This window comes from Triturus cristatus, chromosome 1_1 (genome assembly GCF_964204655.1).
Source record: "Triturus cristatus chromosome 1_1, aTriCri1.1, whole genome shotgun sequence".
Lineage (NCBI taxonomy): Eukaryota > Metazoa > Chordata > Amphibia > Caudata > Salamandridae > Triturus > Triturus cristatus.
In genome coordinates, this window is record NC_140579.1 from 93,574,914 (window position 1) to 93,597,952 (window position 23,039).

Below are 23,039 nucleotides of genomic sequence, written 5' to 3' on the forward strand. Positions count from 1 at the left end.
TCCTGGAACCCGGGCCTGATAAGAGCAGTGCCCGCCCAGGACGGGTGACAAAGGTTGCCCCACGGGAACTCGAAGCCCCAGGAGGACAGCAGCACCGAGCTCCAACGAAGGGTAGAGGAAAGCGGGATTCACTTTGGTTATACGAGTTTCCTCGTCATTCATCCATTCATTCACCACCAGTAGCCGTCCGCAGCACTTCTAAGAGCCAATGGCGTTGAAGATGCCTGGCGGGCGGCGGCTTCACCTGCTCCTGGTGTTCTGCGGCCTACTGCCCCTCGGAGGAGCTCAGTGGGGGTTCTTTTTCAAGGAAAAAGCCCCACCACCCACAGCTAAACCGCCGAGTATCGCCGCGACATCTGCCCCAGCTTTGGAGCACCACGTCCCTGAGCCGGAAGGTATGTCTAGCTCTGTTCGATTCATTTGCGTAGCGCTTAAATCCCCTGAACGGTGCCGAGTGAGCTTTAAACGCAACGGTATATGCCTCTAGTTCGAAACTTTATGACATGCTGACCACCATCCATTAGCGCCAGTGAGTTGGCTGTTTTCCCAACGATACAAATTGTGTGACCCTGGGCAAATACACTTTATCATCTCGTGCAGGGACGAGGGACCCCTTATCTGCCCACATTGGGGAACTTAGAAATGCGCCGATTCCAAACATTAAGGAGTGTCGTCTTAGGGGGGTCTTTGGCAAGAGATGTTGTAACGTAGGGCCTGTGTTTTGAACAATTTTGAATTTAATTTCTCACTTTCCGCTAATAATTCAAATCCCATGATGGCTAACAAGGATGTGGTCCGTTGGATTAAACTGCCGATTTTGGTGCAGGAAACCAGGGTTCGAGCCTCGAGGTCGCGTCCACATCCTGTGATTCTGGGCAAATCACTTAATCTCCCCGTGGCTGAATGTGTAATGTAAATACGGTGCTCATGTAAAGCGCTCCAATACCTTCGGGTCGTGTTCGCGCTGTATAAAGGATGCAAAAAAAAAAAAAAAAAAATAGAAAATGAAGTCTACGTAAATGGTTAAAACAAAGAAATATACAGACATGAGACCGAGAGAAGTTCACTTACCCAGGGATGCCTTGGAAGATGGGGGCGCTTGGCAATTCCCTCTTTGCCCGTGCCTTGAAACGTATCTGGTATTAGGCGCTGTGAACAAACTGGACATTAACATGGCGAATGGCAGGAGGATTTGTTGGAAATCCGCAGCAAGGGCTAGGTGGTAAGTTGGGTTCATGGAGGCCTCTGAAGTCTTCCATCAGTGTCCTGGCAAGTTTATTCGCAGATGGTACGTGTCACTGGGGCATATGTATCAAAAAAGAGTTTTGCGATTCTCAGAGAATCGCAATTAGAGAATCACAAAATGCAATGTATGTAGGATTTGCTAAAAATTTTGCGAATCCTACATATTCCTTATTTGCGAATCGCAAATTGAGATTGGCAAATAAGGAATACCTTCCCATTCATTCCTATGGCCTAGGAGGCCCATAGGAATGAATGGGAAGACATTCTCAATTTGCGATTACCATTAGAGAATCGCAAATTGAGAATGCAATTTCAAGGTTGCAAGGGTGCCTAAAGGACACCCTGTTGCAACCCTGAAATAGGTATGTGTGCACATGTGGCACACATATATGTGTGCCACATTGCACTTTGAAAAATGCACTTAAGTGCATTTTTCAAAGAAATTGCAAATTACCACCAACTTGAAGTTGGTGGTAATTTGCGATTCCTTAAGGCCAAATCGCAATTTTTCTGTGCTTCCTACATTGCATTTAAAGAATCGCAATTTCCGATTCCTGAAATGCATTCGCAAAATAGGGAATCGCAAATTTAGCGATTCCTTATTTTGCAAGTGTTTTTTTTCATACATTGCACACAGCTAAATTGCAATCGCAAATGCTGAAATTCTGTGAATTTCAGCGTTTGCGATCGCAATTTAGCTTGATACATATGCCCCACTGTTACTTATGTGAAATTATCATAGGGTGGTATAGCAGCCTCCACGGCGAGGTTAATGAATGAATTAGCATTGGCAGCCGGTGGTACGGGGGGGTTTGCAGTACCGCTGCCCCACTTCATTTGTTTTGGTGTCTGAAGTTGGCATAGTAAGGGATCTTCAAGCTCGTACCATGAGAACAGAACTCTAATGAAGCCACTTGGTTTGGTTTTTGCACAGTGGAAATATTTCCCCAAGTTTCGTTAATACGCACAGTACAGGAAAGGCATGGACAGCAGCAGCACAGCTACACACACACACACACACGCACGCACGCACGCATGCATGCATGCACGCACACACACACACACAAGCCCCAGAAACAGCATGCAGGGCAGCAATGCAAGCTTCCATCGCAAAAAGAGAACATTTACAACAAATGGCAGCAGAAGTGCAAGCTTCTGTTACACAGCAAGCAGCAGTAGTGCACATTTACTCACACACATGCGCCATAACCAGCATGTGCAGCAGAAGTGCAATCTTTTTTTTATATATCATTAAAGTCTCTTCCTATGATATGGCTGTCATTCTTGCTGTATCGGTGTTTCCCCACGCTCCGTATCCTCTCCCCTCTCCCCCCTGAGGGGCCTCAACAAATACATTCCTTTTTTTGTTCCAGAAAACCATAATAAACTCACCCCCCCCTCCCTCCCCCACTCCACACTCAACCCCCACCCAATCGACTCCCCCCACAGGTCAACATGACCAACTTTGTCGCTTGGATCAGGAGAGGTCTGTCGCCCACCCCCCCAACTGTTAAACCTTCAAATTAAATTACTCTCAAATACACAAAAGAAAAGAAAACTGCACACACAAAGGGAGGTAGGAAAGCCCCTTCTCTGCTTACTGTCCGCACCACTCTCCCCGCCCATCTCTGCTCAGCATTCAGCCACCTCTCCATGTTCAGTTGGCGTCTCTGCACCAGCCACCATGTCTGACACCCCCAGGTTTTCAAGGAGGTTAATGTTCTGCATAAGAGGATGTTCCCCCTCCGAATCTGTGGTGATGTCCTGGTCTTTACAGTCCGCCGACCTTAGTTGGGCTGCGTCCTCTCTCACAAGTCTCTTGTGATGCCTTCCCCGCTGCGATGTGCTCTCAGAGTCTGACGCTCTCGGGGTCCTGCCCGTGGTCCCCCTGGTGTCGTATGGGGTCGTCCTAATGAGGACTCTCTGGGATGTGTCTCCATTTCTCCATTCCGGCCTCTGCGTCCGGGGCCTGTTACTGCGTCCGCTCAGGGCCTTCCCACTGGGTGATCGCTGAGTCCCCAAGGGTCGAAGCACCAGGCGTTCCTCAATCCAGTGCCAAGCCTCCTCCGGTGTCGTAAAGAACATTGTCTTGGCCTGATATATCACCTTCAGCTTTGCCGGGAAAAGGAGCATGTCGGTAATTTGCATCTGCCTCAATTTATCTTTGACCAAGTCGAACATTTTACGCTGTTTCTGGACTTCCCGCGAGTAATCCGGGAACACCATGATTTTAGCATTGTGGAGCCTGATTTCCCCCTTCTTTCAAATACCTTGAAGGACAAGGTCACGGTCTTGGTAGTTGAGAAACTTCGCAATCAACGGTCTTGGCATTGCCCCTACCGGCGGCCGAACCCCCGGAATACGGTGAGCCCTCTCAATGATGAAGCACTGCGAAAAGTGTGTGTTAGGCAGGGTGTCTAGTATCCACTTTTTCAGGAAGGCACTGGCGTTCGTCCCCTCGACGTTTTACGGAAAACCGATAAAGCGGAGGTTGTTCCTTCGTGCCCTGTTTTCCGCATCATCCACTCTCCACAGTACCTCCTTCATGGTGGTCTTCAGCTCTGTAACCTCCTTCCGAAGAGTTTGCGTAGTGTCCTCCACCTCTGATATTCTGTGCTCTGCCTGTGTGACTTTTTCTGACACATTCCATAAGTCCTGACGGAGTAAGTTGACATCAATCTTGATGCCGTCAATTTTACCTTCAAGTGCCTCCCTGGAGGAGCGGATGGCCTGAAGGAGAACATTATTGTCCGGCACATCCATGGTGGTCACTGCGGGGGCCTCCGTCCCCGGCAGGGGTTTAGCAAATGTATCCAATTTCCCCTGCTTCTTCGTTTTAGTGTCCTTGTCACACGCCATAGTGATCCCCTTCCTTTGTGCCTGGGTTTCGTGGCTGAACCACTGGATTCCCTCCGTCCTGTGTTAGGGGATTTGCTGTGTCAGTGTAATATGTCTCTTAAGGCGCTATTGTTGCACCTACGGGCCAGCCACCGTGCACCTCGGGCCTCCCCGTGATGTCTCTCAGATCCTATGCCCCTTCACTAGTACCGTCCCGGCTGCAAGCTCCTATGCCGTCGTTCGTCAAGTAGGCTATTCTCCTCCGCCTGCACCGAGGCGGTCAGGCCCCACAGGCCCTGCGTGCGCTCCCGCCGGTGCCTCGCTCCTCTCCTCTGGTGTTGTGCATGGACTGCCCCATGCCGCCCGTTGTCGCCCTGGCAGATGTCAGGCGCCCCCTCGATGTCAGGTATCAGCAGCACTCTCCTGGGGTTGCGGGTCGGCCTCACCACTTCTTCAGGCCCATCTGGCTCACACAGGCACGGCACTATGCAGGCTCACCTGTCTCGGCTCGACGCCGGATTGCGCCCTGTTAGCACCCAGTGGCCTCTCCTTGGGCACCAGCCGGACCACAGCATGCCGGTCCTAGCGCCCGCCTGCCACCTCCTCCTCCGGTGTCCCCCGTGCACCACTCGGTCTACCCGTCATTGGCCGGACTGCGTCGCCACTATCCCCCACCTCCAGCATCGCCAACAGTTATCACATCAGCCCGCTAGTCCAGAAAGGTGATAGGGGGCAGGGGGGAGCGGGGGGCACAGCTCCGGCAGCCCTCCAAACAGGCCGCCTCTCCAGGATCTCAGTCTTTCCCCACCAGTCACAAACAGTTACTGCATCGGCCAGGGGAGGAGGGGAAGGAGAACAAAGGTCCCACCTCTCACCCCCAGTGGTCCAGCCGTCCCGGGCTCACCAGCAATCCTTGCCTCCCGCTTCAAACATCCACAGAGGCAGCCGGACTTCCGATATGTTTGGAAGGGCAGGAAGAGAGGAGGGCGCGGCACCGCCTACCCCTTGTGTGCTGATGGCAGCTGCCGCACCGCAGCTGTCCCCCGCCGTCAGCCTCCACCTGTGCCTCGGACGTCCTGGCGGGCGGGGGGCCAGGGAGAAACAATAGACATGGCTCCGTTGGTCCCTCGAATGTCCTCTGCTCCACGTTGTCCTCCCGGGGGACACAGCGCAGCTCCTCACCCTCCGGCGCGGATCTCTGCCAGGTTTTCTGACTACGGCGACTCCTCCGCCGCCATCTTGCCTTCCCTTAAGGGTCCGCTCCTCTCGTCGAGTCTCCGGCGCCTCGGCGTCGGAGGAGGCCCCGATGACCCAAACCTTGTCTCGCACGATGCTCCCCACTATCTCTCGCAGGGGTGCATGGTCGTGGGCTGTTTGAGAGCTCAGGATATCGTCAGGATCACTCGTGGGCTTGGAGAGCTACGGCAGGACACGTCTAGTCCGCCATGCTGCTTAGCCAGCAGAAGTGCAATCTTGTGTTACACAGCAAGCAGTGCAGCAGTGGTGCACATTCACTCACTCACACACACACACACACAGACACACCATAACCAGCATGTGCAACAGCAGTGCAATCTTGTGTTACACAGCAAGCAGCACTGGAGCAGTGGTGCACATTCACACACACACACACACACACCATAACCAGCATGTGCAGCAGCAGTGTAAGCTTGTGTTACACAACAAGCAGCACTGCAGCAGTGGTGCGCATTCACTCACACACACACCATAACCAGCATGTGCAGCAGCAGTGCAAGCTTCTGTTACTTACAAGCAGCAGCAGTGCACTCTTACACACACACACACACCCACACACACACTCACAAGCATACACATGCATACACACACACACGAGCACCAGAACAGCATGTGTTGTAGCTTCCATTGAACAAAGAGAGCGTTTACAGCATGTCCAGCAACATTGCAAGCTTCTTTCACATGTAGACAGCATTTACAGTACAGACAGCAGGAGTTCAAGCTTCTATCACATGTAGAGAACATTTAGTGCAAGCAGCAGGAGTGCAAGCTTCTATCACATGTAGAGAACATTTACAGTACAAGCCGCAGTAGTGCAACCTTCCATTTATTTACAGACACATACCCATACCTCAGAAACAGCATATGCAGTAGCAGTACAAGCTTCTGTCACACGTAGAGAACATTTACAGTGCAGGCAGCAGCAGTGCAAGCTTCTATCAAATGTAGAGAAAATTTACAGTGCAAGCTTCTATCACATGTAGAGAACAATTACAATACAGGCAGCAGCAGTGCAAGCTTCTATCACATGTAGAGAACATTTACAGTACAGACAACAGGAGTTCAATCTTCTATCACATACAGAGAACATTTACAATACACGCAGCAGGAGTTCAAGATTCTATCACTTGTAGATAACAATTACGGTACAGACAGCAGCAGTGCAAGCTTCTATCACATGTAGAGAACATTTATAGTGCAGGCAGCAGGAGTGCAAGCTTCTATCACATGTAGAGAACATTCACAGCACAGGCAGTAGCAGTGCAATCTTCCACTTATTTTCACACACCCATTCCCCAGAAACAGCATATGCAGTAGCAGCACAAGCTTCTATCACATGTAGAGAACATTTACAGTGCAGGCAGCAGGAGTGCACGCTTCTATCACATGTAGAGAACATTTACAGTACAGGCAGCAGGAATTCAAGCTTCTTTCACATATGGAGAACATTTACAGTACAGGCAGTAGGAGTTCAAGCTTCTATCACATGTAGAGAACATTTACAGTGCAGGCAGCAGGAGTGCAAGCTTCTATCACATGTAGAGAACATTTACAGTACAGGCAGTAGGAGTTCAAGCTTCTATCACATGTAGAGAACATTTACAGTGCAGGCAGCAGGAGTTCAAGCTTTTATCACATGTAGAGAACATTTACAGTGCAGTCAGCAGGAGTGCAAGCATCTATCACATGTAGAGAACATTTTCAGTACAGGCAGCAACAGTGCGATCTTCCATTTATTTACACACACCCATTCCCCAGAAACAGCATATGCAGTAGCAGCACCAGCTTCTATCACATGTAGAGAGCATTTACAATACAGGCAACATGAGTGCAAGCTTCTATCACATGTAGAGAACATTTACAGTACAGGCAGCAGGAGTTCAAGCTTTTATCACATATGGAGAACATTAACAGTACAGGCAGTAGGAGTTCAAGCTTCTATCACACGTAGAGAACATTTACAGTGCAGGCAGCAGGAGTGCAAGCTTCTATCACATGTAGAGAACATTTACAGTACAGGCAGCAGCAGTGCAATCTTCCATTTATTTACACACACCCATTCCCCAGAAACAGTATATGCAGTAGCAGCACAAGCTTCTATCACATGTAGAGAACATTTACAGTACAGGCAACAGGAGTGCAAGCTTCTATCACATGTAGAGAACATTTACAGTACAGGCAGCAGGAATTCAAGCTTCTATCATATATGGAGAACATTTACAGTACAGGCAGTAGGAGTTCAAGCTTCTATCACATGTAGATGACAATTACAATACAGACAGCAGGAGTGCAAGCTTCTATCACATGTAGAGAACATTTACAGTACAGGCAACAGGAGTTCAAGCTTCTATCACATCTAGAGACAGTGCAGGCAGCAGGAGTGAAAGCTTCTAGCACATGTAGAGAACATTTACAGTACAGGCAACAGGAGTTCAAGCTTCTATCACATGTAGAGAACATTTACAGTACAAGCAACAGGAGTTCAAGCTTCTGTCACATATGGAGAACATTTACAGTACAGGCAGCAGGAGTTCAAGCTTCTATCACATCTAGAGACAGTGCAGGCAGCAGGAGTGAAACCTTCTAGCACATGTAGAGAACATTTACAGTACAGGCCTCAGCAGTGCAAGCTTCCATTTATTTTCAGACACACGCCCATACCCCAGAAACAGCATATGCAGTAGCAGTACAAGCTTCTCTCACATGTAGATAACATATACAGTGTAGGCAGTAGCAGTGCACGCTTCTATCACATATAGAGAACATTTACAGTGCAGGCAGGAGCAGTGCAAGCTTCTATCAGATGTAGATAACATTTACAGTGCAGGCAACAGTAGTGTAAGCTTCCATTTATTTAGACACACACACACCCATACCCCAGCAACAGTATATGCAGTAGCAGTACAAGCTTCTATCACATGTAATGAGCATTTACAGTGCAGGTAGTAAACGCTCCAGCTAGATGTTTAAGAAGTGGCATCTGAAGGATTTGGGGGACCCAGGGCAAGACCTATTTTGGGGCTGAACTATGGAATAACATTGAATTTTGTTACTCAGGTTCTTGCTAATTCAAGCCTACATGATGCCAAGCAGTGCTAAATTACATACTAAACTTTAACAAGGTCACCAAAACCAGTTGAAATATGTCTTGCCACGGACACTAGGTAGGTTGAGTCAGAAATTGAGGGAGGGAGGGAGAGAGGTGTAAATAGCCAAATAGGATACACAGAGGTCAAATAGAGAGAAAGTTCACTTTTCCAGGTGGCACATTGGAAGGTAGGGGCCCTGGGCACTTTTCCTGTGCCTTAAAACGTCTCTGCTTTTAAATCTCTTTCTCAACACCTCACCTTAAATATTTTTTCACTCCTAGTCTTGAACATTGTAAATAATATTACACTCAGTATACACAATGTCTTTTCAAAGCTATTTCTTTGAAAACGATTAGTGGTCTGTTTTAAGGTTTGGTAAACATTATACTCCATCACAAAAGGAGACAGAGTAACTTCTTCGGCAAATTGACGGTCCACCCGACCTATTTAGAGTTGGGAGGACTGCCACATTTCTTCCGACAGTGCATCCATTGTCTCAATGCATTGAGCACTTCCTCCGACAGCCGGAAGAGTAGGGGTTGTCAGTAGAGGTGGGCAATAAAGTCCGCTCTGTTGTTGGAGTTTGTGGAGTTTGCCCACCCCGCGCTCTGCTTGGAGCACGGAGTTCAGCAAAAACTCTGCCAACCACCACATGGCGGAGTTTACTGGTGCGCACCCCTGGCAAATTGCTCAATTAACAATCCTCTGCCCAAGTTGACATGTGTAGACACATTCAATGTTCACTCAGATTTTTTTCCTCTGTGTGCGTCAAAGTAAGGTCTTTGTGTACTGCAGCCGAGGCTATGTGTGCCAAGAACCCGACATCGTGTGTAGACCAAGGCTTTAAGTGGGATGAAAAAACCAAGGGGTCTCTCAAAGGGACGTGACCGATGCAATTAAGGGCGTGGCTTAAAAGCAATTAAGCTAAAAATCTGTGCTTAGCATAGTGTGCCACCCAACTGATATTTTACTTCTTCTGTCATTGCATCCAGATATCTTATGCAAGTAACATGACACCTACAAGAAGCCAGGACTATTGGATTTTCCAGTGATTGTTAGTTGCATATAGTTGTATATAACATTGAAAAGGCTTTCACACTTGTGGTAGAGGTTGTGGCTTAATGCTCGAGCTGCTGACTTAGGAGATGGGTTTTGAGTCTTGGGTTAGATTAACATCTTGTGATTCTTGGCAAATCAATTAATCTCCCCATGCATACAAATAAATAAATAAATCATGTAAATTGCTCTAATACTTTTGGGTTGAGTTCGCACTTTATAAAACTTGCTGCTTTTCTTTTCTAAATGTGGGGCTGATGGTTTGCCTTTAAAGATTTATGTTAAATGCAGCCCATGACTGGCGCTGTGAGTAGGGGAGCTACTAGACCCGAACTTCGGGGGGGACTAACACTCTCAGCCAGGGCTGATCCTAGCACTGATCGCACACTGTGCAACAGTCTCATGTCTCTATAGCACCTTTCTGACAAACATTTATTTTTTTAATAGCGCTTCTCATTGTTTACTCACACTTAGTTCTGTTATCTGCATGGTACACTTTGTTTGTAGAAGGCACATTAACCCTCTGTGCTGTGTGGGTGGCAGGAGTACCCATGTGAGTGCACAGTGAGTAATGCGGCAGTGTGAGAGTAGGGAAAGAGGAGTGACCGCAGGGTGAGTGAGGACCATATGAATTTGGGTGCGGCTGTAAGTGCAGAGTGGGACGAATTAATGCATGGTTAGTGATGGGCTTGTTTGAGTGAGATTGCAGATTGAGCAGTGAGGGGGACAGGTGAGTGAAGTATCACATGAGTGCAGGGTGAGTAGTGTGCTCATGTGACTACACATGTGTATTGTGAGTGCAGAGTGATCACTCTGAGTGCAGGGTGAGCGGGTGAATGGTGTGAGTGCATGGTGATCAGTGTGAGTTATATGTGATCACTGTGAGTGCAGGGTGAACAGTAAAGTGAAGGGCGAGAATGAGGAGTGAGTTGTCTGAATGCAGGGTGCATTCCCAGACACTTGAAGTAACTCAGCATGTTATTGAGAGTGTCGTAGGGTTTCAGATATAAGTTTAAACTATTGCTATTATGGCATTAATCCGGGATCCAGGATCAAAATAAATAATGTGCTGATCCTGCAACAAACTTCCAGTCTTATGATTAGGATTGCCAGCTCATTATTTTGAAGTCCCAGATGGTACAAAAATAAGCAGTCACCAAAAGCCATATTTTTAGCACTTATCTGTGCATACTTCTAACAGCAAATATAAATTGAAAGCACTTTTAATTGTGTTCGAGGGCTGCCTGAATGATCCATGACTGATAATTAAAGGGAACAAATACAGAAAAGTCATATTACAAATGAATGCAAACTTTTTTTATTTATAACCCTATTTAGTGTCGAGACGAGGTCTTTGGAGGCTCTTTAAACAACACGGGAGGGATGGGGGAGGGGGTACTGGAACCAGAAAAAAACTATGCCTGGGTAACCAGTTTACAAAGGTATGTAAATATGCAAATCGTCTTTAAAGACCTGTGAAAACTCGGGCAGGGGTGGCTGAAGCTCTCTTAGCCTATGGGCGTTGCAGCAAATTTAAAAGCACAATGTGTGCTTTAGGATCCAGGATCATCTAAAAAATCACGTTGTGCTTTTAAACTTTGCTGTATTTCTTTTCTTAGTGCAGTGCGGCTGCAGGGCTGATTGTGTCTGCCTTTTGAAAGTATTTGTTAATCGCAGCGCCCCTCAAGGGCTGCATTTACCATAAATACTTTCAAAAGGCGCACAATCAGCCCCACAGCTGCGCTCTATGTAGAAAGAAATGCAGCGAGTCTACAAACACGAGGTGTGCTTTCAGAGTCACGCTCGTGCTTTTAAATTTGATGCATTTCTTTTCTAAATAGAGCGCTGCTGTGGGGCTGATTGTGTCTGCCTTTTGAAAGTATTTATGTTCAATGCAGCCCTCGAGGGGCGCTGTGATTAACATAAATACTTTCAAAAGGCGCACAGTCAGCCCTGCGGCTGAGCTCTAGTTAGAAAAGAAAGGCAGCGAGTCTACAAACACGAGGTGTGCTTTCAGAGTCACGCTCGCGCTTTTAAATTTGATGCATTTCTTTTCTAAATAGAGCGCTGCTGTGGGGCTGATTGTTTGCCTTTTGAAAGTATTTATGTTCAATGCAGCCCTCGAGGGGCGCTGTGATTAACATAAATACTTTCAAAAGGCGCACAGTCAGCCCTGCGGCTGAGCTCTAGTTAGAAAGAAATGCAGCGAGTCTACAAACACGAGGTGTGCTTTCAGAGTCACGCTCGTGCTTTTAAATTTGATGCCTTTCTTTTCTAAATAGAGCGCTGCTGTGGGGCTGATTGTTTGCCTTTTGAAAGTATTTATGTTCAATGCAGCCCTCGAGGGGCGCTGTGATTAACATAAATACTTTCAAAAGGCGCACAGTCAGCCCTGCGGCTGAGCTCTAGTTAGAAAAGAAAGGCAGCAAGTGCATGAGCATTTTCTGCCTTTCGGAGCATGAACGCTCTCCCGGGATGTGCTGGGTGTGCACGCTTCACACACAGCACTGCGCGCTCGGGAGGACAGAGGTGCACGCGCGCACCTTTCTGGGAACCATGGACACATTTATTATTTTTTCTATAAGCATATTTCATAGACCCTTACAGTCTGAGTGAAATATGCCCCAAATATTTCCAAACAATTAGTAGAAACCTTTATGAAAGTGTGATTGCAACCAGAGATTTTACACAGCCCAGACTGGAAGACAGCAAATGAAATGACCTTAAGATGGCGGCCCCCTTGCTCAACCCGATCCACCCTCACACACTGTGCAGACCAAAACATTCCTCGATCGTGACGTAGCTAGTTGTAATGCTGACAAAGACATAGAAGAGTGTACACTGCCAGACTGCTCGCATCAATGGGGCAAGGAGTACAGCATCCTTCTACGGCTCAGCTTGCAGCAGGCATGCTCTCAGTGTGGCTTCTGTTCTGCTTGCTCTGTGAAGTGGCTCTAGCTGAGCAGCCCTCCTTGGAACAGAACACCAGCAGTGACACTGAAACCCCTGAATACACCTCTACAGCTGTGCTGGTCCCCAAGTTTACTGAGGCAGCAGGAGCTCAGCGGCAGCAGCTACGTGCACTCTTTCTGTGATACAGAGAAAACAAGACATTGAGCACCAATGACCTCTGTCGCCTCCTGCGGAGCCTCGGGGTGGAGGTGGTACACACCTTTTTATGGGCACCACCAGCACCATCCTCACAATCAGTATCCGCACCACCACCGGGAGAATGAGGGGAACGAGCATCCGCACCATCACCCCTCACTTTGACATGTCCCTGCCGAGCCACGGGGCTACCAGCTGTCCCAGCTGTTGCAGCACCTCAAAGATTTGCAACCCTCCTTGTCCCACAGTTGCAGGCACAGCAGCAACACACACCCAGTGGAGGAAGAAGTCACCCTCAGCACGAGGTGAATCATTTGAACTCAGATGCATTATGCTGTTGCCATCAGAGTGGCGAACTCTGTGTGCTCCAGTATTAACAAAGCCCACTCCTGTCAAGGGTGGGTGATTATACTTGCCATATAACCGGTGCTCACCCTTGGGTAGCTTAGCACTGAGCAGCCAGGCTTAATTCAGAGGCAATGTATAAAGCAAAGGCACAGCAGTCGTTCGCGATAAATACACTGAACGTCACAAAAGAGACTTCACACAGGATGTATGTAAATAACGTTTATATTGATGCAGCGCAAGGGACAACATTTACATATTCTCTCTATGTCACAGATTCTTAATCACAACAACTCATTCATACACTCATTCATTGGTGGGGCCCATAACACCAACACACACTCGCCATTCAATAAATCTCACCCAAATCTGTACACAGGAGAAACGCGCTGGACATGTGGGCACCTTATTACTTATCAGGATTAATTTGCTTTATATTATATACATATTATACATATACATCTTCAGAATCCTGACCTTAACATCAAGGCACTCCACCACTTGGTCGATGGACCAATTAGTTGGACTGGTTGATGGTGAATTAGAACCAGCTAAAACACAATTAAAGCCTAGGAAACATTTGGTATTTTCTGTAATTAATTAAAGAACCACAAACTCATTTCTTATTATTTCAAATTATGTTTATCTAATAATACATTTCTTTGCGTTTGCATTTATTCACTACAGCTCATAATATAAATTTAGTTTTATTTAAAGAGAAATCAAACATTTAGTAAATAACATGAATTTAAAAAACACACTCAATTAATTACCGATTCGCCAACGATGATGGCTTCTGATCAAACAGAGAGTTATCCGCATTCTCTAGTACAACTCCCAGGACAGGCTGTCTGACCCACAGCAAAGGATCAAACCGTCAGACGAACTATAGGATGCACTGCAAGTTTCCTCCCAAACGCCAAATAAACCCAAGGTGAACCAACAAATCGCCAACATCTCAATGCAACCTAACACCATGAACGATCAAAAGCTATTGACGACACCCTATGGCAGATGAGGGCATTTTATACCCCTTTTCCGTCTTACTTCATACTAACATGCGACATTTGGGGGCAGAAGAAAGTGTTCTGATTGGACAGTCTGGGGTTATCTGTAGGTTATTAAAAGTTTCGCAGGACAAGACTGGTTCTTCATGATGACTTGGCATAGGAAGGCACAATTTTATTAAGTTTTGGTTTTGGCTCTCAGGCGAGAGCAGTGAATGTAACTCTTCCAAGGTGAAGAAGTTGTATTACACGGGTTCTTTATTGTCCTTTCCGCTGTTCCCACATAATCATCTGTTGACAGGCGAACAAGTCCCTATCCTATCCACCCTAACATGGTGTCAATAGTTGGGGTCATTTGGTGATCTCCAGAGCCATCCGGACATGCGCAGAAATCATCGCGCTCACATGGTGGCATCTGCTTCGGAGAACGCCATCTTGGGTACTGCGGCCTAGTAGGCCCGAATGCCAACTTAAGCAAAAACACACATAACAGTAATTAATATATAGGAATGAAGATTCTAATGTTTAACCCCACACTAATCCCAATGTATATTAGTAATTTCCTAGCTGCAGCAACATTTAAAGCGATAATACTTACCATTTGTTGATTTTAAAAGCACAAACAATCACAAAGCAACATAAATCATGCAATTTCCTATTTCACCACAATCTATGATTAGTTTACGTACCATAATTCATTAATTAATTGTTCTGGCATGCAATTAGCATTTTAGTCCCACGTGTATCTCGTGTTTATCAAGGTGCAAAGGTTGATTAATACATTTTTACTGCAAACAGGTTATTGGAATTTAAATTTTGAATGATTACGTAATTAATTTCATGCAAATTAGAGGAGGTATAAAAATTCTGTTTTACCTGCTCCATCAATCCCCCCTTTGGTGATTTATAAACATCACCACTATTCACTAATTTTACTAAATTTATCTACGGAAATGGTTTTATTCATTTCCTCTTGCATTTGTTAGTTTAAAATCATAGTGTTCTCCATATTGTTCTCTTTTGTTTTCTTATACACATTATCTTGCAACTCTTCTAATTCTATTTCTTCTATCTCTCTTTCTCTTATTTCCTTCTCTTTCTTTTTCTTGTTTTCTCTTTTTATCTTATTTTATAATTTTCTTCTATTCATGCACACACATCCTAATTTTAATATTAACACTAAAACAATCACAAAGGTCACAGGTATCAGCATTTTTCCCACAAAGGAGCTACCTAGTTTTGTTAATAGATTCTTAATCGCGGAAAAACCCTTACCAAGTTTCTCCCATACACCTTCAACCTCCATTGGAACAATTTCTTCATGCAAATCAGTTATATTCTTAATATATTTCTTTAGGTTCTGACTTTCGTCAGGAATATAAGTCCAGCAATGTTGTACTTTCAGCATTCCACAGACTCCTCCCTCTTTGGCCAATATATTCTCAAGGGCAAGTCGATTTTGCATTATCATCGCTCTCATGGTAGCCATTTCGGTGTTTACCATTAAGAACTCTCCAGCTGTGCTTGTTGATAAACGATCCACAACTGTAGACAATTTTCTAATTTTATGTGCATTCAGAGATATTCCAACTGCTGGTATCAGTGCTCCAAAAATATCACCTATAATTTCTGACCAACTCTCCCTCCTTCTACTTGTTAGTTGTCTACCTATTTCATGCAATCCGTCATCTCCCCTTTCCACATGAAATATTTTTGGAAAGACCAGGCCTAAGTAACATGTCCCGTAACCTATAATAAGCTCTGTTCCCACAGATGTAATATATTCCAAGGAATACTGGATCTTTTCCTACTTTAAATCCCCATCCTCCCATGATTTTGTATAAGTCATGGCATTCACTTGCACCTACAAAATAATTATCATATACAGTATTATCTCTACTGATGCATAACTTCCCTTTCTAGGGCCAATCTAAAGCCATTGCTGGATTTGTTTCTCCATTTAAATGATTTTCCTTCCCAACATCCCAAAATGTTGTTTCCATCTTTTCCCCAGACACCTTCTTTTGCATTTTAACTCTCCTCTCTTCTACCATGTTCAGGAAAGTTTTCTCTTCTTTTCTTAAACTACAAGTAAGGTTATTCTTAAACACTTCTAAAGTTAATTCTCTTGTTTCCAGGAACAATTCACCTATTGTTCTACCAGGAATCACCTTGTTTAGTTCAGGAACTACAGGAATCTGTGAGAAAATATTATCTATATCAGTGTAATAGTATTCTAATTTTCCTGTTTTATAAAACAAACTAGCTAAGACACTACAAGTTATCTCATATGTCAAAGGAAGGTGATGATAAGTGACACCTTCTGATACAGATGCAGGTAACTGCATGCATACATAGCAGTCTCTAACCTCCATTGTTTTTACATATTCATACAATAACTTTGAAAAAACATTGTTAGAAAAATCGTTTATGGACTTACCTTTGTGAAATTCTGTTCTATCTACCAGTTTCATGACATGACTTTCATCAGCCTTTTCATTATTAGTTCCGTTTACTGTGTGTGCATCTATATTTTCAAATGTTACTCTAAATGAAATTGTTATTGCTAATATGATCCAGACAAACATTAGTAATCCTGTACAACAGAAACACATTTTACACCATCTCCGAAGAAATCCACATGTTGGATTTCTATTTTCATTGTTTGCCATTTTGGTAATGAGCAGTGTCTTTTGACTTAGCCTCTTTCTTCAACAATTTATCTTTGTCTAAACCTAAGGCTTTAGTTGCCTACTTGGTCCTTTTCTGGTCAAATGTCTTGTCCGGGTTTTAATTCCTTTTCGATTTCTTTTGTCACTCAATCCATGTATGAATCGTCCTTGTCTTTAGGTTCACAGTCTTTGTTCAGAATTTCCTGATCATCCGTTTCTTCTCTGGTGTCAGACAAGATAACTCTCAGGATTTCCGAATCTTCTTCTCCTTTGTCTACCTCCTGCACAGCCACTCTTAGACTTTCTTGGCTATCAGCTTCCTCTTGTATGTCAGGAAGTGCCACATATGTCCATTCCGGTGACTTGTACATCTGGTTTGGTTTCTTTATCCTCTTTGCTCTTTGCAAGTGCTTCTGATCGGTGTCCTTTTGTTTCTCTTGACTAGACACTTCATTCACTTGTTCAGCATTATCAGACTTTCTTCTGGTTAGTCGGTATCTCAACCTCTGGATTTTGTTGGGCCAAATATCTCCTTTCAAAGGCCTTTTCAATTTAGATCCTTTCCCTTCTCGTTCTGTTTTCCAAGCTCTTTTCCTCAAAGTTCTTCCACCTTTACTTTCTGCTTCACTTTCTTCGGATTCTGTATCCGTCTGGATTTCAGCTTCCTTGGATTTTATACTCAAGATTTCAGATTCACTGTCTGTATCTATCCCTCCTCGTGTTTCTTCCACGCAATCTTCCTGCTGGCTATCTGTCCCTTTTTCTACCTGTGTGTGTTGTGTCCCTACACCTCCTCGGGGTTCTTCCGCAATTACCTCACCCTCACTCTCTGTATCTAATTCCTCACCTTCTACCTCTATGACTTCGGGGGGAATTTCTCTTGTGCTTGTACTCTGGATTTCTTTTCCAAAGATTACTTGTTCAGTTTTTCCAGTATCATCATTTATTCTTTCTTGTATTCCAACTGCTTTTGTCTCAGATTCAGAACTGGTATCAGAAATGTCAAGGCGTCGTCTTAGTGGTATATTTCCTTGTCCAGCAATTTGACTTAAACTCTTTTCTCCTGCTTCTGGGTTTTGTCTTATTCTCGTTTCTTCTGATTTTGATTCGGAACTGGTATCTGATACTTCTCGTTGTTCCTCTTCAGATTGATCTTCTGGATTTGGGACCTGAAGAGTGTGACTGGCATGAATCCAGTTCTTCACCCCTGCACACTTCACAGCAGTTGTTGTTGTCAGAATCACTTGTCGTGGTCTTCCCCAGCGTGGGAGCAGACAATTTCTTTTTCTGTGTACTTTTGTGTGGACCCAGTCTCCAGGACTCAAGTCATGAGCTGGCTTCTTTTCAAGAGTGGTCGCATCTGGTCCAACCTAATGAAACACAGAATGTACCATATCAGCCAATCTCTTACAATAATCCAAGACAAAGTCATCAGATATAGGCAACAGTTTGTTGACAGGAATGAAAACATGTCTCATCGCTCAACCCATGATAATTTCATGGGGGCTCAGACCAGTTTTCCTATCAGGAATTGATCTAATGGTCATTAGAACTAGAGGCAAGACATCTGGCTATTTTAGACCTGTGGCCAAACAAACTTTCCCAATCTGTTCTTTATGGTGCCATTTATTTGCTCCACCACTCCAGAAGCCTCTGGTCGGTAGGCAAAATGCACTTTTTGTTGTACATTCAATGCTTCACAAATCAATTTTATAACCTCATTCTGGAAATGTGTTCCCCTATCTGTCTCAATCGTTACTGGGAAACCAAACCTAGGAAGGAACTCTCTCAGTAGGAGTTTTGCTACAGTAACTCCATCATTCCTTCTGGTCGGGTAAGCCTCAACCCAACGAGAGAACAGACAGACAATCACCAGTACATATCTTAGCCGGTTGCACGAGGGCATTTCAATGAAATCAAGCTGCATACGAGTGAAAGGACCTCACTCCTGTCCTATGGTTCCCAAGCTCACCACAGTTTTCCTTCCTGGATTAATTTGCTGGCATATGAGACCTCTCTGACAAAGACTCTCAGCTATAAGCCAAAACTTTACATTATACCAGGTTGTTATATTCCCATCTTTCCTTTTCATAGTGTTACCTTATATTTACTTTACTTGTTAAATGGTGTATTCTCACTAGGACATTAAGAAAGAATGTTAGCGTGTTGCCTAGAAGCACAGTCTCAACATTCTATGTTTTGAATGTTTGCAGGGCAGTTTTCTGTGAGCTGCCTTTGTGTCCGGTCTGCTGTATCTGCTGTGTAGCCATCTAGTAATAAACAACTCTTTCAAGTTCCCGACGTCCAGTTTATTACAACAAATTTATTGGTGACGATTCCTGAGCTACACAGCCATCAAACAAACCCTACACGCAAATCTTCAAGCTTCGAATGACTCTGCTCAATCTTTTCGACATCCTATCAACATCATCATTTTGATCATCCTTCACGACGGTACAAGTTTACTATCCGATGTCTGGTTATGCGGTAAGGCTACTGTTGACTCTTTTTATCTCCCCGCATTTACTCCTCAACGTGTTGTAAGCCCAGACGAACTAGTTTGACAATAATTTAATTTTTTCAAATTTAAACATACCCCGCTTCGGACATCAGGCCTGCCGCTCTCTTTGTCCATCGAGGACTGCTGGGTTTGCCAAGGTCTGGTCTTCCTCGTTGAAGCAAGGTTTGTTCTTTCGTCTTGCGGCCTTCTTGCAAGTCCCTGCGCAGGCGCGAAGCAATTCATTGTGCCGGACTTTCGCGTCAGCTCATTTGTGACGTGACGCCTGTGCTCACGCAAGAAGTCTTGACTCAGCTTCTTTGTGATGTGACGCCTGCGCTCACGCAAGAAGCCTTTTCGAGGTTGCCAAGCAACGCAACCTCTAACTGCGCATGGAATTCACGTTTATTCAATGAAGTTTTATTGAAGCTAATCGTTCAGGCGGATCTCCACTGTGATTCGCACACACTTTACATTGCATGACTAATTTCACACATATACGTCGTAAGCGGAGTAACAGTGATCCGCACACTCATCTGAAGCCAATCGTACAGGCGGTTCTCCACTGTGATTCGCACACACTTTAAGTCCATCATTGATTTTACATGTACATTTCGTAAGCAGAAATAACAGTGATCCGCACACTCAACCCAATTACAAGTTGGTGCTTATTCATATTCACATTCCTGCTCAGGTACAGCGCCAATCTGTGGATCTTTACTGTGATTCGCACACACGCTCAATTTTACTGCTTTGTATTGTCATTTGTGATCTGCAGAAACAACTAATTCAAATTTGGGTAATGCTGTAATCAATATTCCAACGGTCTTCTGCAGTGATCAGCACACTCCTTTGGAATATTTTGTTAATTATTCACTTAAGTTTGTACTTTTGTTTGATTTTTTTTTTTATCCAGCGAGTTACAAACAGTGATTCGCACACTTAAATCTTCATAATCTTTCAAACCAAAAATTAAGATACTTGTGCTATTTATCTGCATAATTTTCACTCTGTGTTTTCTTCCTCTTACAGTTCTATTTCTTATCTCGTGACATCATGCAATCAGTTAATCCTCCTCCTTCCTTCTTGGAGTCAGCTGGTGATCCTCCCGTTAGGTGGGAGGTTTGGTTTGATGCCTTTCAAACATATCTCGGTGATATTGGTGCATCTAGGTTTAGCAATGAACGCAAAAGATATTTACTTCTTCATTCTCTTGGTTTCGAGGGAAGGTCTATCTACAAATATCTCCCTGAAATTGTACATGTTCCTGGTGAAGATATTGATGTTTTCAAAGATGCTGTTACAAAACTTAAAACTAGATTTCACAAGCAACCTAGTTTAATGGTTTTGCGACACAAATTTTTCAAGAGACAGCAAAGGGAGGGTGAAGACGTTGATACATATATATCTGCACTTAGAAAATTAGCTTCTGACTGTCAATTTGAAACATTCTTGGAACAACTGATCAGAGATCAATTTGTCTGTCACTGCAGTGACAAATAAATATGTCAAAAATTACTTTCTCTTTCAAATCCTGATCTTGATGAAACTATAAAAATCGCTAAAAGTATTGAAACTTCACAGGTATCTTTAAAGGGGTTAGAAGATAAACTACCTGAGTCTGTTAACATTATTTCATCGAATTCTAAACAAAAACAAAATTAAGTTTTAAGGCCTGACAATAAGAACTGTACTTTTAAGAAAATTAGTTTAAAAAAAAATATTATTCCTACGCAAAGCGTCAAGCAGATGTGCAACAGATGCGGAAATTCGCAACAGCAAAAGGGCGCAAGATGTCCCGGAGTGAACGTTGTATGCAGTTACTGCAAAAAAATAGGACATTTTGCTAAAGTATGTTTTAAGAAAAAATGTAATGATCAAAAAAGGTCTGTTGCTTGTGTACAGGAATCTGACTGTGAATCCGATTCCGAAATTGTTTCGATTGTCACTGAAAGGTCATTTCATATTTACCATATTGCAGACCCCATTGAGTGTATTGATCCTGTTGTTGAGCTATTGGTTGGTGGTAAGCCTTTAAACCTACTAGTAGATTCTGGAGCGAGAATCACTATGATAACCAGGGAACTGTTTTTAGAAACATGGAGTGAGAGAGTTTTGTTACCTCCTGATCGCTCACCGGTATCCTACGAGGGTTGGAAAATAGACTTAATGGGGTATTTTGAGGATGACCTTATTTTTAAAGGGAGAAAAATTAGTGGCAAGATTTATGTTGCCGTTAAGGGTCTGAATATTTTAGGATGGTACCACCAAGGCTTGTGTGTATGATCCTAAAGACTGGATTTCCTGAACAAGTACTTCTAGTCTCTGATGGAGAGGAGAGTGTTAAATGGGAGGACCTATTCCCCACAGTTTTTTCTGGTGATCTGGGCACTATTCGAGGATTCAAACCTAGAATCATAGTGAAGGAAGGTTCATCACCTGTAAAGCACAAATTAAGGGGGGTACCTTTCAGCGTCCGAGAAGATCTTGAGGCTGAAATAAAACGTCTTTGCAACAAGGTATTATAGAACCAACCGAGGCTTCTTTATGGCTTTCTCCCCTCGTCGTAGCACGCAAGAAATGTGGGAAGTTGCGTGTCTGTGTGGACCTCAGATCACTAAATAAGGAAATTTGGGTAGATTCACATCCCCTCCCCAAGATTAATGATCTGTTTTCATGTGTCAGGGGTTCTAGATATTTTTCAAAATTAGATCTGGCAAATGCCTACATTGAGATTGAATTAGAACAGGAATCCCGCCATCTCACTGCTTTCATTTCCCCATTAGGAACATTCCAATATAAACGGATGCCGTTCGGACTAGCTTCGGCGGCATCAGTTTTTCAACGTGTCATGCAAAGTATGTTAGGGGAAATTAAGGGCGTTCTTGTCTTCCAAGACGACGTTCTTGTACATATGAAAGACATAACATCCAGGTTGGCGAGAATACTATTGCTTTTGCATCTAGAGTTTTAAGGGATGGAGAAATGCACTATTCTGTAATCGAAAAGGAGCTATTGACCTGCCTCTGGGCTATTAAAAAATTCCGTTCATATGTCTGGGGAAGGCGTTTTCTCTTAAAAACTGATCACAAACCTCTAGTCAATATTCTCAGTGCAGGGACGAGTAAATGTTGCTCACCAAGGATTGTCAGGATGGTTTCACGTCTGATGCAATACCAATTTGATGTAGTTCATGTTTCAGTTGGGAGAAACTTTAGAGCGGATTTTCTATCCAGATTTCCAACTGGTGTGGATAAGAAGGAACCCCTAAAAGAGGATGATGATGAAGATAATGATTCTGATGATTGTTTCATTGCTGCAATTGATTTATCCCAGCATAGTGTGGGTAATGAAGAAAGCTGGTTAGATGCTCTTTCTCGAGATGAAGTTCTTCAACAAGTGTGTGAGTTCGTAAGATGTGGTTGGCCGAGAGAGCATACGTTGCCGCACTATTTGCAACCCTTTTGGAAGGTGGAGACAGAAATTTCTATTGAGGGTGGCGTTTTGGTCCGTGCAGACAAACTCATTCCTCCTCACTGTCTAAGAAAGAACATCATTGTCAAGGCACATGAGGGACATTTAGGTTTGACTCTCACAAAACGAAGAGTTTGTGATTGCTTCTGGTGGCATTCTATGGACATTGGCATTAGTGATGTTGTCGATGTCTGCTCTACCTGCAGAAGTTCTGACAAAGTTTTGAAGATTAAGACGCCCCCTCTCCTTCCCATTGAATGTCCTTCTTCTCCTTGGTGTAAATTAGGGTTAGACATCATTGGTCCTGTGGAAGGTATACAAGGAGGTTGTCGTTTTATTTTGGTCTTAATCGATTATACTTCAAAATGGTCTGAAGTGAAAATAGTTAAGGATACTTCCATTTCAAGTGTGATCACATTCTTAAAAGAAGTGTTCATCCGGGAAGGGTTTC

General features: G+C 44.2%; 1 protein-coding gene across 1 annotated transcript in view; it reads left to right on the forward strand.

Moving 5' to 3' along the window:
* Positions 1 to 208: 208 nt before the first annotated feature.
* LOC146869594 (uncharacterized) overlaps positions 209 to 23,039 on the forward strand; it is a 243,168-nt gene continuing 220,337 nt past the window's right edge. The window contains exon 1 of the mRNA XM_085640151.1: positions 209 to 395. Coding sequence (XP_085496277.1) covers positions 209 to 395 — 187 coding nt within the window. The remainder of the gene's footprint in view (positions 396 to 23,039) is intronic.